This window comes from Globicephala melas, chromosome 4, assembly GCF_963455315.2.
Source record: "Globicephala melas chromosome 4, mGloMel1.2, whole genome shotgun sequence".
Taxonomy (NCBI): domain Eukaryota; kingdom Metazoa; phylum Chordata; class Mammalia; order Artiodactyla; family Delphinidae; genus Globicephala; species Globicephala melas.
In genome coordinates, this window is record NC_083317.1 from 93,228,866 (window position 1) to 93,245,476 (window position 16,611).

Below are 16,611 nucleotides of genomic sequence, written 5' to 3' on the forward strand. Positions count from 1 at the left end.
CATTCCTAATAGAAGAAACAAATTGAGGAAACATTGTGGTCATAACATTTCTAGAAGCCTTTCAGAGGAAGCAGCTGTGGTTTCTTTAGACTCACAAGTCTATTATGCAGGTTACCAGTATATTTTATAATGAGTTCTAGACCACCTGCCTTTCTGAAGAAATTAATATTGAGATAGATTTTTTGGGGGGTGCTTTTTTGTCCTCAGTGGCTATGCATAAGCTTTTCCTATTCAATGAGTTTGGGCACCCCATAAAAATGTTCATTCAACGTTGTTCAGCTATAGATGGTTATTTTTGAAAGACACTGTCTAAATGTGTTTTCAACAAATTCTTGGTGAATTCTGAGACTGAAACATATATTTCTCTAGTAAAACAGTCAGCAGATGATGTACGTACAGTTTTACTTTAAGGTGATAAATACCTATAATGAATTAAACAGTGTTTTCAATGAATTTGACTATAGTCTGACTAAATTAAAGCCACTGGAATTTCAAAATTTTGTTGTAATTATGTGTCTTCTTCTCACCCCTACAGGTGTTTCAGGGGGAAATCAATGGATTCAGGAAGCAGTAGGAGTTTAGAAAATACAGTAAATAGGTTCTATCCTGATGAACTTGTTCCAAAGATAAATACAAACAAGAAAATGTCCACCTTAGCAAACCCACCCAGCATCCTGGAAATGCCACAAGAGATTAAGAAAAGCTGTGGAGATAAACAGGTAGAAATCACAGCTGAGAGAATAAAAATGGCAAAGAGCATCAAAAAAAACCAAAGCAATGATTTAGAGAAAGTGGCCTTTAAACGGAAGGCAGAAGGTGAAGAAAAGCCAGCTGGAAAGAAAGAGGCAAAAGTAATAGACCTTGACAGCCCATTGATCACCATGCCTCTGCCTCATATCCCCTTAAAGAATATCATGGATGTGGAGGTGAAGTTGGTCTACGTTAATGAAGAGGACGTGAGCTATGAGTTTGTAGAGTCCTACATGTCCACTGGGAATCGGCCAACATGCCAAGCTGCTGAAATAGTAGTAGACCCTTTCCGTGTACCTAATTTCACCTTTCTGCCTCAGATTGACAAATGGCTTCAGGTAACCTTAAAGGGTGCCAGCTCTTGCTACAGACAAAAGAAATACGCCGTGGCAGCAGGACATTTCAGAACAGCACTGGAGGTATGGGATTAAAAAAAACATAGATTGGTGATGGGAAGCTGTGAAAGGGAAAGTTGTGATTACATTGAGCAGTTCTGATTATACTGTAATGAACAGCGATCATGGGGTGAAAATATTGAATGATATCAAGACTATGCAGTTCTCAGTTTACATAAATAAGATGTGCCTGCAAATTAATATGCTTGTGTGCACTTGACATACAGAAATCACCCCAAAAGCACATCTCATGCATTTTCTCTAACAAATTCTGCAGTGGGTAACATATATTAAAATGCAGTTGGTTTTGTAATTTAGATGTATACCTATAAAAACCATAAAGTTTTAGTACAGTGGTGATGGGTAGAGTATAGATTCTCTAGAAATAGGCAGTTAATGAATATACAAATTGTCCCCTTTTGATATGTAGTCTTCATGATTAAACATAACCATCTTACTTTTTAGCATGGGCTGATAATTTATGTATAATACTGATTAAAAACAAAACAACACCATTTTACCTTACCATCAAACTTCCCTTCCCTTCCCATTCTACTGAGCTTTACGAATAATTATTTTTCTCTCTGCAAGCAGGTAAGTTGGTCAATATCTTGGCATAAAGAAATAGCCCATGGGCTAAAATAAATGTGAGAATCACCAATAAAACACAAAAAAGGTCATGGGGAAAACTGCACTATCTAATGACCCACTGAACTTATAAAAGGACCAAAGTGTGTAACTAGAACTCCGTTGGCTTGGCAACATTCGTGACTGCATATTTAATTAACTACAAAAAATAGTTCAAGCATTTTATATATGCCTGGTGGCTGAGATTTACAAAATGAGTTAAGACAAGGTGCCTCCCTCTAACAATTGGTGAGGGAGAGAAAGCAGTAAACAGTTAAATAGAGATGGCATAAAGGAGTGACTGATCCACCATGAAACCTGGGGCATGGGCAGGAGTCAGATGTGAGATGTTTGTGATGGATATTTAAAAAGTATTATTTACACTGTCACTTGCAGGTTAAAAATGACTACATCTACAATGAATTATTAATGGACAATACTAGACAATGGTGCCACTAACTATTTAAAAAGAAATTCTAGGCACAAAAAAGGAGGCCCAAAGAGACATGAAGTGGTGAGACAGTGCACAACTAGATGCATCTATAAATATATGTCCTTATAAAGGGTCATTTACACAAAGAGGCAAAGAGTGATGCACTATGTAAACTTCTGAACTATGTAAAAAGTGCCCCCAAATTAAGTTATCCACAAACCACTGAGAACCCTCTGCTGTTCTTTGAGCTAATGACCAGAAGCCACTGACTGGGAAAAGGAAGCTAAGTAAAGACTCCAGGAAGAACCGTGGGCACTTCTGCTAGGGCTATTTTCAGCTGAAATTTGGTGGTGGTGGGTGGGGCGGGTATGCAGGGCTAAAGGTGATTTTTTTTTTTTTGCGGTACGCGGGCCTCTCACTGCTGTGGCCTCTCCCGTTGCGGAGCACAGGCTCCAGACGCGCAGGCTCAGTGGCCGTGGCTCATGGGCCCAGCCGCTCCGCGGCATGTGGGATCTTCCCGGACCGGGGCACGAACCCGTATCCCCTGCATCGGCAGGCGGACTCTCAACCACTGCGCCACCAGGGAAGCCCTAAAGGTGTAATTTTATAGATAAAGGAAAAGAATCATTTTGGCAATGGGAAAAAAAGGCATAAAATAAGAAAGAACATAAAATTCAAGTTAAGCCTATGTAGAAGTAAAAGATATTTGCAGTAACTGGAAGAAAATATCCGTTTTTCCCATAAAACCCAGTGTGCAAAAGTGTAAAATTTGAATCAGGTTTTAACGACCCCAAGATCTGTACTGCAACTGTACTGGAAAATGCTTGTGTTCTGACTCTGCTGTGCACATCCTCTCTCTCTCCCATTCCCTCTCCCATTCCCTTTCCCTCTCTCCCTCTCTCCCTCCCTCTCTCCCTCTCTCTCTCTCTCTCTCCCTCTCTCCCTCTCTCCCTCCCTCTCTCCCTCTCTCCCTCTCTCCCTCTCTCTGCCTCCTCCCCCTCCCTCAAGGGTTTTCAGGAAAGTGTTGGATAATGACACAAATTACTGGTAATTAACAAAAGTAATTATTTTGAGACCAAAAGTTAGCTTAGACAGCTGGCCTAGCTTTTGTCTAATTACCTTGGGAGTTAACTTTTGAAATCTTACCTAGAATGTCTCTTAATAAACCAAAGTTACTGCGAATAGAAAAGATTTTTAACCTCTTTAACTCTTTCCTCTCCTGAATTTAACTTCTCTTGAATTTAACTTCTTCAGTATTAAGTGTTCTCAGGTATTACTTAATGCATCTCTTGCTTTTCCTTAGGTCCTAACATGACTGAGTAAGATAAGATGGATGACAGAGACCAAGGCATAATGATAAGGATCACACCTGAAAGATAAATGCAACAATGAATATTTCAGTGTGTGAAGTTAGGATTAGATTTGGCTACAAGTGACAGAAACCCAAAATACCTGTGTCTAAAGCAAGAGAGAAGTTTTTGTTTGTTTGTTTTCGTATAAATGTTAGGTAGTCAAGCGCCGGTATGGTATGACATGACCATCAGGTACCAGATTCTATTTTATTCCTTAACGTGTGACTGTGACCTCTTAATCCAAAATGCCAGCTCCTGTTGGTGTCATCACGCCCACCTTCTAACCAGCCATAAGAGGGCAAAAGGAAGGAAAGAGTCACCCTGCGTCCTTCCAAGCACACTTGATGGGAAGTTGCACACACCATTTCCATTTTTTTTTCATTGACCCGAATTTGGTCATGTGACTGCACAAAGCTACAAGGGAGGCTGAAAAATACGGTCTTTATTCCCGATGGCCCTAACATTCATGGTCACTAACATTCTAGCTGTACTTTCATGGGGAAAGCAATAATTATTAATAAAGACCTATAGGAAAAAAAATTAAAAATAAAGACCTATAGGAAAACTTAAAGGTCTGGGAATGTGCTAATCGTATTTTTCTTATTCCTATTACTGAAGAAGAAGGGGAGAATGGGTATGGCTATGGAAGGATAACTAGCAACTCTCCCATGGAGTGAGTATTACATGGGAGGCATTGTGAGGCATATAAAATGCTTGGCAACTGAGTGGTACAGAGTCAGCTGTAGAAATATACAGAAGACTGGTTGTGGTTAAAGGTAAGACCACAAAAAAAGAAACAAAGTAAAAACTGGGGAAAGGCCCTAGAAATTTGTGAATATTTATTAATAGACACAATAATTTCCAACTTATCTAATCAACGCATTAGAATGTTCTGCTTAAACATTAGTTTCCTTGTGCTCTTGACAAAGTATTAACTCCTTTTGTTTCTATAACATAGTCACAAACTAGACAGGTAAATTTCTGATATTTTATAAATGAAAAAGATAAAAATGATATGCAGTGATTCAGAAGATAACAGTTTAGCTTCCCAAAAGCAGTCAACTTTAATCATTTAGGATTTTAGAACACAGGAGGCATTAACTTAAATGTGCTTGATGAAATAATTTTTCTGTGCTTCCTTTTTACTATGTAAAGTTGAACCAGTTAAGTAGGTTAGATTAGTCCTTAGCTCTGTGACTAACTCATCAATCCTTGTTAAAATCAGTCATCAGACTTCCCTGGTGGCGCAGTGGTTAAGAATCCACCTGCCAGTGCAGGGGACACGGGTTCGAGCCCTGGTCCAGGAAGATCCCACATGCCGCGGAGCAAGTAACCCTGTGTGCCACAACTACTGAGCCTGCGCTCTAGAGCCCACAAGCCACAACTACTGAGCCCGCGTGCCACAACTACTGAAGCCCGCGTGCCTAGAGCCCATGCTCCGCAACAAGAGAAGCCAACACAATGAGAAGCCCACGCACCACAACGAAGAGTAACCCCCGCTCGCTGCAACTAGAGAAAGCCCGCGTGCAGCAATGAAGCCCCAATGCAGCCAAAATAAATTAATTTAAAAAAATCAGTCATCACTTGCTCTTGTGTTTGAAATCACAGCGGAAATCATACCAGATGGGCAAAAGGTACAAACTGAAGATAAAAACCATAAATTCATATTAAACCACAGTTTTATCCTAGATGCTATTACCTATAATTTTTAAAGAACAACTATATAAATTCACCCCCTATTAAAATAGTAGGGATTCTATAAAAAATAAATAAATAAATATAAGACATTGGCCTCATGGGCCAATGAGGCATATTAGGCAATACACACTATTTCCAATAAATTGCTTGGCTGTCAACAAAAAGTAAGAAGAGATTAATTAATAAACATTCTAGCTGTACTTTCATGGGGAAAAGAATAATTATTAATAAAAACCTATAGGAAAACTTAAAGTCTGGGAATGTACTAATGGTATTTTTCTTGTCATTTATAAGTTAGCAAAGGTTCTAATAATTTTGTGGCACGCAACCTAAACCATACCATAATTTCAACCTTACTTACAGGATCTTAGTAATTGAGAGGCTTCCACCTTTTGAATTAGAACAGATCTATACCCACCCTTTAAGATTCACAGCTTCAAACAATCCCACTGAACCAGCCAAAGAAGTCAGACCACAACTTATCCCTCACCAAATGGAACTTTCAATTCTTCCAATTTCATCATGTAGGAACCCCTTGAGGGTTCCACCTTGAGGTGCTAATATTTTTCTTTTTTAATATCTTGGTGCTCCAGTCACTGATCTGTGAAGTTAGAGTAATAACTCACATTTATGGAGCTCTTTCTATGTGTCAGGTACTGTATTTTACATTCTGGGAATATTTACGTTCAATATTCCATTTCACTTTCACAATAAAAATGTGAGATGGGACTATTATTCTTCTGTTGCTAATGAGAAAACTAAGGGATAGGTAGGTTAAGTAACTTGCTCAAGGATCAACAGCTAGCAGTGGTAGTAACAGGAGTAGTTGAACCAAGGTGATCTGGTTCAGAGCTCACCACCTTAACCACTATGCCTTTGCTACTCGAAGTGAGAGTTTGCTGGAATTACAGAACTTTGGACTGTGCCAGACCTGCAGAATCAGAATATGCATTTTAACAGATCCCAAATGGTCCTGGTACACACAGGAGTTTGAGGAGCATTACACTCTGTGAGATGCTGACACTAGACAAATTTGCCCTCCAATTAAAACTGTGCAGTTTGGTCCCCAATGGAAAATGCTCTCTGCCCCTTGCTAATTTCATAGGAAAGAATTTCCTTTTAAGCAATTTTTTCTATAACGATTGTTCAGAATTGGGGGATTTCAAGGACCTTAAAACTCTTGTTAAAAGTTGGAGGGGGGAGAGGATTGACTTTGTATTGGTATTGTACAAGAACATTGCAAAAATTACCATCAATTATCATCATTATTTAATTAAAATATGGAGCAGTTGAACACCAAAAAGATAGAAAATAGAAAGGGCATACTCTCAAAAAAGGGCATACGCTCAGAATGAAGGATATTTTTAAAATAGATTATAATTCAATTTTATGAAAAGTTGACTAAATTGTTTTTTTTTTTTCATTGCCCCTTGGATCAGTAAAGTATTGGTCTGAGAACCAGCTTTTGGGAACCACTGTTCTAGAACACATTCCCTTTATGGTAAACATTAGGTATCCAGGACCACTGAACCCGCTCCAGGGCCTTCTTATGCGATTACTTCCAGTGTAATGGAATTTGGTATGAGGCAGGTCCATTTTGGAGCCCATGCAAGGGGGTTTATTTAATGAAGTAGCAAAGATATCTCATTATAGGGCAGCCTCACCTATAATTGCTCTGCTGAGAATAATTCTGTAGCAAATCTCTAGGGCATGAAAATATGGACATCCCAGAAAGCTTAATTTAAATGGATTCTAACACTGATAGTTCCTAGTCCAACATAATCAGGGAATCAAGAGTTCACCAAATTCGCTGAATGCCTGAGCTGTCTTTTTACACATCTGTGGATTTGCAGAGAGATTCAGTATGCATTTCTTAAACTACTGCTGGGGGTCCAGGCCCATTTATTTAGATAATCATCAAAACAACCCTCAAAGACAGATATTATCATTCCCATTTCACAGATAAAAAAAACAAAAACAAAAAACTGATGCTCTGAGAAGTTAAAAAAACTTAAAGTGCCCCAGCTAGTTTGTGGAAGGGCTGAGGTCAAATTCAGGTGCCCTGGTTTCACATCTGGAATTCTTTACACTCTTGCTTTTCATACTTTAAAGTTTATAAAAGTTGTATAGGAATATTGTTAAAAATGCACGTGGTCTGTGGTAGAGCATCCAGATGCCTCATTTCAAATAAGCTCCCAAATGACGTCCATGCCGCTGGTCCAGGGACTACTCTGAATAGCAGAGATTTATGCCACACCACTGGTAGGTTTGTAAACACCTGCCATTGCCCATCTGGCAGATTAGCAGTAAGCACTTCGATGTATCTAGCTCACATAACCCTAGGTGGCCACAAGGATCCAGAGCTCTGATGGACAAAGCACTGAATTTGGAGTCAGATTATCTGTATTGGATACTGCTTCTGGTACCTAACTGCTGTGTGACTCTGAGCAACTTTCTGAACCTCTTAGAACACTGTTAAGCAGGAATGGTAAGAACTAATGGCCAACCACAAGGTGCTTTCACAAAGGACTGCTTGTTGGGAAACATGAGGAACTCTAAATCCATGTTCAAGTTGTCATTGTGTTACACTGTTTTGTTTTGTTTTAACATCTTTATTGGAGTATAATTGCTTTACAATAATGTGTCAGTTTCTGCTTTATAACAAAGTGAATCAGTTATACATATACATATGTCCCCATATCCCCTCCCTCTTGCGTCTCCTCCCCCCCCCAAATCCCACCCCTCCAGGTGATCACAAAGCACCGAGCTGATCTCCCTGTGCTATGCGGCCGCTTCCCACTAGCTATCTCTCTCACTTTGTCCCAGCTTACCCTCCCCCCTCCCCGTATGCTCAAGTCCATCTCTAGTAGGTCTGCATCTTTATTCCCGTCTTGCCCCTAGGTTCTTTATGACCTTTTTTTTTTTTATTTTTTTAGATTCCATGTATATGGGTTAGCATACGGTATTTGTTTTTCTCTTTCTGACTTTCTCTGTATGACAGACTCTAGGTCCATCCACCTCACTACAAATAACTCAATTTCGTTTCTTTTTGTGGCTGAGTAATATTCCATTGTATATATGTGCCACATCTTCTTTATCCATTCATCTGTCGATGGACACTTAGGTTACTTCCATGTCCTGGCTATTGTAAATAGAGCTGCAATGAACATTTGGTACATGACTCTTTTTGAATTATGGCTTTCTCAGGGTATATGCCCAGTAGTGGGATTGTGGGGTCATATGGTAATTCTATTTTTAGTTTTTTAAGGAACCTCCATACTGTTCTCCACAGTGGCTGTATCAATTTACATTCCCACCAACAGTGCAACAGGGGTCCTTTTCTCCACACCCTCTCCAGCATTTATTGTTTCTAGATTTTTTGATGATGGCCATTCTGACCGGTGTGAGATGATATCTCATTGTAGTTCTGATTTGCATTTCTCTAATGATTAATGATGTTGAGCATTCTTTCATGTGTCTGTAGGCAATCTGTATATCTTCTTTGGAGAAATGTCTATTTAGGTCTTTAGATTCTTGACATAATTACAGTCACCTAGGGGAGCTATTAAACATACATACACACACACACACACACACACACACACACACACACACACACACACACACACACAGGGGTGCCCAAACCCACCCTCAGAAAGTCTTATACAATTGTCTGAGGTTCAGGCAATGACCATGCTTGGGGTTCTGGTATTTTTAAGTTCCCAGAGCAGCTAAAACAGTTGAGAACTGCTCACACAGAAGATCCTTCTCCTTTAAAATTACCTACAATAGATGTTAACCCATGTGTGCTTTTTTGAAGGGAATTAAGAGAAGTAATATCTAAACATTCTAAAGCTATTACAAAGCATCAAGAAAAATGTGAATGTCACTGTCGTGAAAACGTACTCTTTGGAAATTTACATTTAAAACAATCTTCTCATACTCACTTAAAAAGCAAATTAACTCAATGACTACTTTTCTGTTAACACTAATAAATAGGTTGATACTAAACACCAGTCAGTGGTTAGTTAGCATGTGTCTCTAAATTCATTTCATTAGTGATGACCTCACAAAAAATGAGTTACTAATCTACAGGAAGCCAAGCAAGATCTTTTCAGTGAGCAGGTTCATTTTCATAGTTTACGGGTCATCGTTAGGGGTTGGATTCAAATGACAGTTAACCTTAGGGTATATATATATTTTTTTTTTTTTTTTTTTTGCGGTACGCGGTCCTCTCACTGTTGTGGCCTCTCCCGTTGCGGAGCACAGGCTCCGGACGCGCAGGCTCAGCGGCCATGGCTCACGGGCCCAGCCGCTCCGCGGCATGTGGGATCTTCCCGGACCGGGGCACGAACCCGTGTGCCCTGCACCGGCCAGCGGACTCTCAACCACTGCACCACCAGGGAAGCCCAACCTTAGGCTATTTTTAAATGCTGTTAACTCTGTTTACATTGTTGTGAATCAGAACTCAACCAACTCACTCACTGAAGTCTTACACAACCCTAAACTGTAATTCAATTTGATGATTCCATGTGGAGGTTCACACACATTAAAAAAAAAAGACGACTCGTATCCAAATGTTGGATAATGTTGCCCAACATTTCTTCCACTATCCAACTTTCTAAATTTCTTGCAAGGCTTCCAAAGCCAGATAAAGTTTAAAACAGCAATCCTCTCTCTCTTTCCCCTACCCCTTTCCAGCTTTCATACACAACACAGGGTGATGTTCAAACAGACTCTGCATGTAATGAGCAGATGAGGTCCACTTAAATTTGTTCACAGGAATGTAGAACAGAGTAAGGTTGTGGTTACTCTTTTGATTCAGATGATCTAGAAGAAAGTTAGGGGAAAACTTTTATTTAATCATCTAGTTTAACACTTCGGTTGCCTCATTTGACATTCACTAAAATAGAGAAGACTTTCTTTCCACCTGAGAGATGATTCTGTTTCTATCAGAGAACAGGATGTAGATAGGCAGGGTGTAATAAAAAAGGGGAACCAAATTTTCATTACACTGTCTCAGTATGGTTTCATTATTTTGAATGAATTGTTATGAGTACTGAGAACACTGGATTCATATATACTTGAAGGCCGCCACCAAAATATATTTTATATCCAGAAATAACTTCTGGAGTACTTGCTTTGGGATATGATGATGATGATTCAAATTATGCTGCTAATCTATGAGAAATTAATCATTGATTTTGTGGGATACGTTTTGCTAAGAAATCAACCACAAATTATTAAGTGACAACTTTCTCACTACTTTCTGTCAACTTGTTGGGTGATGTTGGGGTAAGATCACATTATACGACAGGGATTTGGTTCTCAAGGAACTTAGATTCAAGCTTTAGAGAAAAGTTCTATAACTGTAAGGAAATTAGAAATCTATCAAGTGTTCAGTGATGTGCAATGGCCGTGTAGAGCAGAGCTTCAGGATAGGAATGTTTGATGGAGTTTGTGATACACATGAGCATGAACTCGGTGGCAGGCACTTTATCTATACTAACACCTCGAATTCTCACAGTAACCCAGTGAGTTGGGAACTATTATTATTCTCTATTAAAGATAAAAATGCATAAAATACTCACAGAAATGTTGAGAGGATTTGTGGTGAATTTAAAGGTTTGAATGAACCTCAAAAATAAATAACTGGGGGCTTCCCTGGTGGCGCAGTGGTTGAGAGTCCGCCGGCCGGTGCAGGGGACACGGGTTCATGCCCTGGTCCGGGAGGATCCCACGTGCCACGGAGCGGCTGGGCCCGTGAGCCATGGCCGCTGAGCCTGCGCGTCCGGAGCCTGTGCTCCGCAACGGGAGAGGCCGCAACAGTGAGAGGCCCGCGTACCACAAAATAATAATAATAATAAATAAATAAATAACTGAATGGAAAAGCGGGTGGGAAGAGGGGACAGAAAATGAGTATGATATTGGAGATAAACATTGCTAACAGGATGGAAAACTTGAGGAAAGATGCATGAAACCTAATAAGGACAGCTAAGAGATGGGCAGGCCAGAGGAAGGCGTTATTGTGAAATAAAGGTGGAGAGATGGAGCCATATGCTGGATGGTCTTAAAAACCAGGCAGAGGAAATCGGAATTGGTATTTAAGGCAATAAGTAGGTTCTTGGATAGGGAAGTAATGATGTGAGAAAAAAAAAAAGAAGGATTGCTTGAGAATCAGTGAAAAAAATATTGAATAGTTACTACTTTATCAACACTATGCTGGTTACTACTACAGGAGCTACAAGGAAGTATAAGATTTCAATCTTACAGCTCTTTATCCTTTCTTCAATTACATCTATATTGTAACTATACTGTTCTTATAGCAGACATTTTATTTGCTATGATCCAAGTGCTGATTTTGGGAGAAAACAGCCAGGGGGATAAGGGTGTGAAGGAACTAGAAAGAGAAAACTCCAGGGTAATATAGGAATGCGTAGAATGTTCCTATGGAAGAAAGTGCAGGGCAGAATAGGGAGAAATAAACCTAGAAGAGCTAGCAGGTTGCCAGGGGTCCATGCATACCTTGTCAAGATCTTGGACATTATTCAGTAAATAACAAGCGGCCTCCCAAAAGCATTACTGTGGGGAATGATGGTGTCAATTACATATTTATTTATTTTTGCTACATCACTCTAGTGTATGTAGAGAACAAAAACAGTGCTCAATCTCTGGGTTCTATCTTATTACTGGGTTCTGAAATCAGTTTAATGGATTGTGACCAGCATTATGTTTAACTTATATCAATAGAATAGAAATACAATAGAAAATATCAGAGTTTATGAAATACTGGAAAGTTTTACTCTGTGAAAATTTTGATCCTGTTATATACCCAGGTATATCTATATCTATCCATAAATAGAAATGTACCTAGGAAGAGGAGAGAGAAATCAATTAATTGTGCTGTCTGTCTAGCTCTGTGTGTGTTTGTGTGTCCCTGTTGTGATGTAAAATGTATTTCTTATCATGGATCTTGGTCAAAAATATTTGAAAGCCACTGGTTTAGAGGCAGATTTAAGAGGGAGAAGACTAGAGGCCATTAGCAGGTTATACCATGACAATCTTGATGAGAAAAGTAAAGGGCAGAACCAGATAAGCAATAGTAAGTATAAAGAGGAGAAACCAAAATGAGGGAGGGAAGAAAGGAAGGGAGGGAGGGAGGAAATAAAGAGGGAGGGAGGGAGAAAGGAAAATGTTCACACCTTAGTGGCAGTTGAGAAACAAAGAAGCATTTTCTAAGTATCAAAGCGCCACCAACTCAGGAACCTGAGGTGAAGAAGATGAATGCAATTTTGGATGTATTTTGTGTGAAGGCTGGTGACAAGCTCAGCTGGTGCAGCACATTTGTTGCCTAGAGACAGGTAGGTAGGAAGCACAGAGGAAAGTTTATGACCAAAGATAGACATTTGGAGGAAGCATCCATACTTGATGCCACCTGAAGTGTAACAAGAAAGAGAGATGATGAAAGAATCCTGGAAAATGTGAATTACCTCTCAGATTAAGAAATAATGAGACAACATTAATTGAGAGACCTCTAAGAAGTTACTCCTCATGGACTGGAGGCTTTAGGAAAATATCTAGTTACAGAGTTTCTAAAGGTAGCATTTAGAGTGAAAAATAATCTTTGGCTGTCAAGGGTCTATGAAGAGAACAATTTTAATGGGTATCACTGCAACTCAACTAGAAAGCAAGAATAGGAGTGGACATGAGCTTAGCAAGCCCGGAGATGAAGTATCTTGGATCTGAAAAGTTAGACTAACCTTGTTCATATGTACCGTATTTAGAACGTGGACTAAAATTAAGCCAGCAAAATTTATACCCTGAAATTTCAGTGACATGATCAGTCTTTGTACTCGTTATATGGTTGAGCATATGATATAATCTCAGTAATCTCTGTTAAAAGAATAAACCATCATCTGAAACTAATGCCTGATTTCATTGCTTGTAATCAAGGATGTGCTTCTAAGACACAGCCTTTCTCAATAGAGCTAACTGCCAGAAGCAATGGTGAGATTTGGAAAGGGAAGAAGTAGGCACAGTGTCTAGAACGTTTACCTCGAATGGAAGATGAGAAATGGAACAGTATTTCGAAGGGAATATAGAGTGAAGGGCTGATTTTTACTTTTTTTTAAGGATATGGACACTGGTCATGATTATATTGAAAGAGCCCTTAGAGACAGAGAGAGTAAAGGTAATGAAAAGATGATTGAAGGTGTGAGATCCCCCAAGGAAGTGTGACAGGATGGGGGTCTGGAAACAGATGGAAATGTTAGATTTGAACACATGGAAACCTGTTCCCCTGTGATAGGAAGGAAGAGTTTTTAAGACTTGAGGGTAAGTTGAGAGAATTTTTTGATTTTTTAATTGAGTCAGAAGCAGTTGAGGAATTTGAGAAAGATTGGACAGATAGCAGAGAAAAATTAGACAAAGCCTAAATAGGGTTAAGGCAGAGGATTCAGGGATCCCTAAGAAGAGGGACCATGAATCTATAGTGAGAACAAACTGCAAAGTTATGTGATTTTCTACATTGTGTCTCTGAGCATCCACAAGTTTTCATGGACTCCGACTTGAGGTTTTGATGAAATGGATGAGAGGGCAGAGCTACTGTGATTAATGATGAGAGAATGTTTACCATGGTGGACTCTAGGTCTGGGCTGGGTAAGAAAGGACAGAACAGAGGGTATGTAGTGGCCCAGGGTCTGACAGTTAAAGAAAAGGCATTTGAGGAGAAGAGAGGGAAAGAGCTGAAAGGCTAGAAGATCTGGTCAAGGAGTAGTACTGGAGTATAAGATTTGAGAGGTTGTAAGTTTCATGAGATCGGGCTGCTAAATTAGAAGAGTTCAGGAATTAAAAAAAAAAAAAAAAAAGCAAGAGGTCAGGATACAAGATGAGTCATCCACAGCTGGATACTGGATATCTGAAGTCACTCAGGATGATGTTGTGACAAAGAGCAAAGAGGAACCATAATCCAGGTGTCAACTCTTAGTAAATGTGGGGAAATAATGAGTGTGTTAGGTGACAGAGAGGGTAGGACAGCCAGATGACACGGTTCTGTGATACTGTGCTAAGGGACAGGAAGGACAAAAACCTCCATGTGACACAGGCTTTAGAGGACAAGGGCTCCTTGGAGGGTCCAGCTTAAATTGAAGAACATAGAAAGAACCTCTTGGTAAAGGGTATGGGGTGATTTGTTTACAGTGGGAGGGACCATGACCCTGAGAGTAGATTGGAAAGGAAGGAAGGACAGATTTCAGAGGGAAGCCACAGAGCACAGCTGGAATGAGACTTTGGGAATGTCTCATTCAGAGGGGTTGAAACATGCTTGGAGCAGCAGGTATGAATTATCCCTCCCCTCCATTCTGACTGGTCAGTGGTCTAGCCCAGGTGTATCCACTTGTGCTCAGTCATAGAAAGCTCAGCAAGCCTTAGTCTGAAGGAAGAGAAAAGAGGGTTTTCATACCCAGCAAAGTAGAAGGATAATTTTCTTCTTTTTGTTACTCATACCTCTCCCATGTCCTTTCTTCCTATGTACAGCACTAATCAAAAAACAGTTAGGGTTATTAGAATTACTACAATGATAAATTGCTTTCATAATACATCTTTGAAGTTAATCAGCAAGGTTGTTTTTATATCTTGGCATGTTCATTTATATGTATTGGATTTTTCTCGTTTTTTGATATTTGGAATATTACTGAATAATAGTTTATGACTGCTTTAGGAGGAAACATATCAATACATATAGTGAGAAGCACACCTTTTTAATAAAAGAGTTACCTTAATTTACCTGAATGCTTAAAAAATTAATTTAAAATATTGATAAATAAGAATTCTCAGTGGCTTTATTAACATCCTGTGTGTTTGTGTGTGTGTGTGTGTGTGTGTGTGTGTGCACTCTGTGCTTTTAGTATACTCTATTTGGGATGTTTCCTAGAGCACTGGCTTTGAGATAGGGTGATAATTATTTGCTGGCATGTAGGATTTAAACACAACAAATAAATTATTTTAAATACCAAGCATAATGGTGAAAAATGAAAATTAATGAAACAGTCAATATTCACACTTTCTGATGCCTTCCTAAGGTGTGAATGTTGAAAGCTGGTAACCTCACACCAGTTGTTTCTTCTGTTTTTATTTTAATCATTTTTTAACTTTAAAACTTCACTCAGCAATGGACCAAAAAAAAAATACTGGAAGTAGTTTAAAACAGCTCAGTCCTGATACAAATCTCAAATTAGGAATGAAGGAGATGTCCTACCATTTGTATGGGTTATGGGAGCAGCAGTCAAGTATCCACTTAAGCAAAAGAAGTAAGTAAAATATTATGATCTCTAGCACCAGAGACACATGTCATCGTAGAGTATGGGAAGCCATTGCTGGCACCAGAGGCCTGCTCAGCATTTCTGGCTCCCACAGAGTTGTCCTCAAAGATACTTTAAAGGGCTTCCCTGGTGGCGCAGTGGTTGGGAGTCCGCCTGCCGATGCAAGGGACACAGGTTCGTGCCCCAGTCCGGGAGGATCCCACATGCCGCGGAGCGGCTGGGCCCGTGAGCCATGGCCGCTGGGCCTGCGCGTCCAGAGCCTGTGCTCCGCAGCGGGAGAGGCCACAGCAGTGAGAGGCCCGCGTACCACAAAAAAAAAAAAAAAAAAAAAAACTTTAAAATTGAGTTATTGTATATTTCTCTCCACTTTATTGGCATGAACACTGAGGGTGCATTCTAAAACAGTCCCTACTGCTAAGTAATGGATTCAGGCAGAATTCTTGTCAGAGGAGGTGTCCAGAGAACAGCATCTCACATGTGGTGACGTCCATTTATGGCATCATACAGTTGCTGCCACTGCCACTAGTTAATTTAGGCTAAGGAAGAATATGAAAAAATGAAAATGAACGCCAAAAGGCTTAGCTGAAGCTGGAGAGAGGTGTAGGTGGCTGTGATAGGTTTCTGACCTCCACTTAAGTGCATCCTGATGACAGTTACATGCACAGTGCAATGTCAGGTCAATCATCAGCTCATCCCCCTACACAGCATGACTATCACAAGTGGGAGGTGTGCCACTCACTGTGTTTGAATTATATATTTTAACTTTCTCACTTATTTTTTGAATAGGTAATATATTTGCATAGTTCAAAATTCAAGAGGTATAAAATAGTATGCAGTGAAAAGTCCCCTTTCTAGCCCTATCCTCCAGCCACCCAATTTCCAAATGGGTAACCTGTTTATCTTTAACACTGTTTATCTTTTAAGTTAATAAATACAAGCAATATGGTAGTACATGATATTCTTTCTGCAACTTGATTTTACTTAGAAGTAAGTCTTAGAGGCTGTTTTATATCAGCATATATTTCCTCCTCTTTATC

General features: G+C 39.6%; 1 protein-coding gene across 1 annotated transcript in view; it reads left to right on the forward strand.

Moving 5' to 3' along the window:
• The first annotated feature begins 554 nt into the window (after nucleotides 1-554).
• Nucleotides 555-16,611, forward strand: part of SPATA16 (spermatogenesis associated 16) — a 228,118-nt gene continuing 212,061 nt past the window's right edge. The window contains exon 1 of the mRNA XM_030863342.2: nucleotides 555-1,169. Within this exon, the coding sequence (XP_030719202.1) occupies nucleotides 555-1,169 (615 nt within the window). The remainder of the gene's footprint in view (nucleotides 1,170-16,611) is intronic.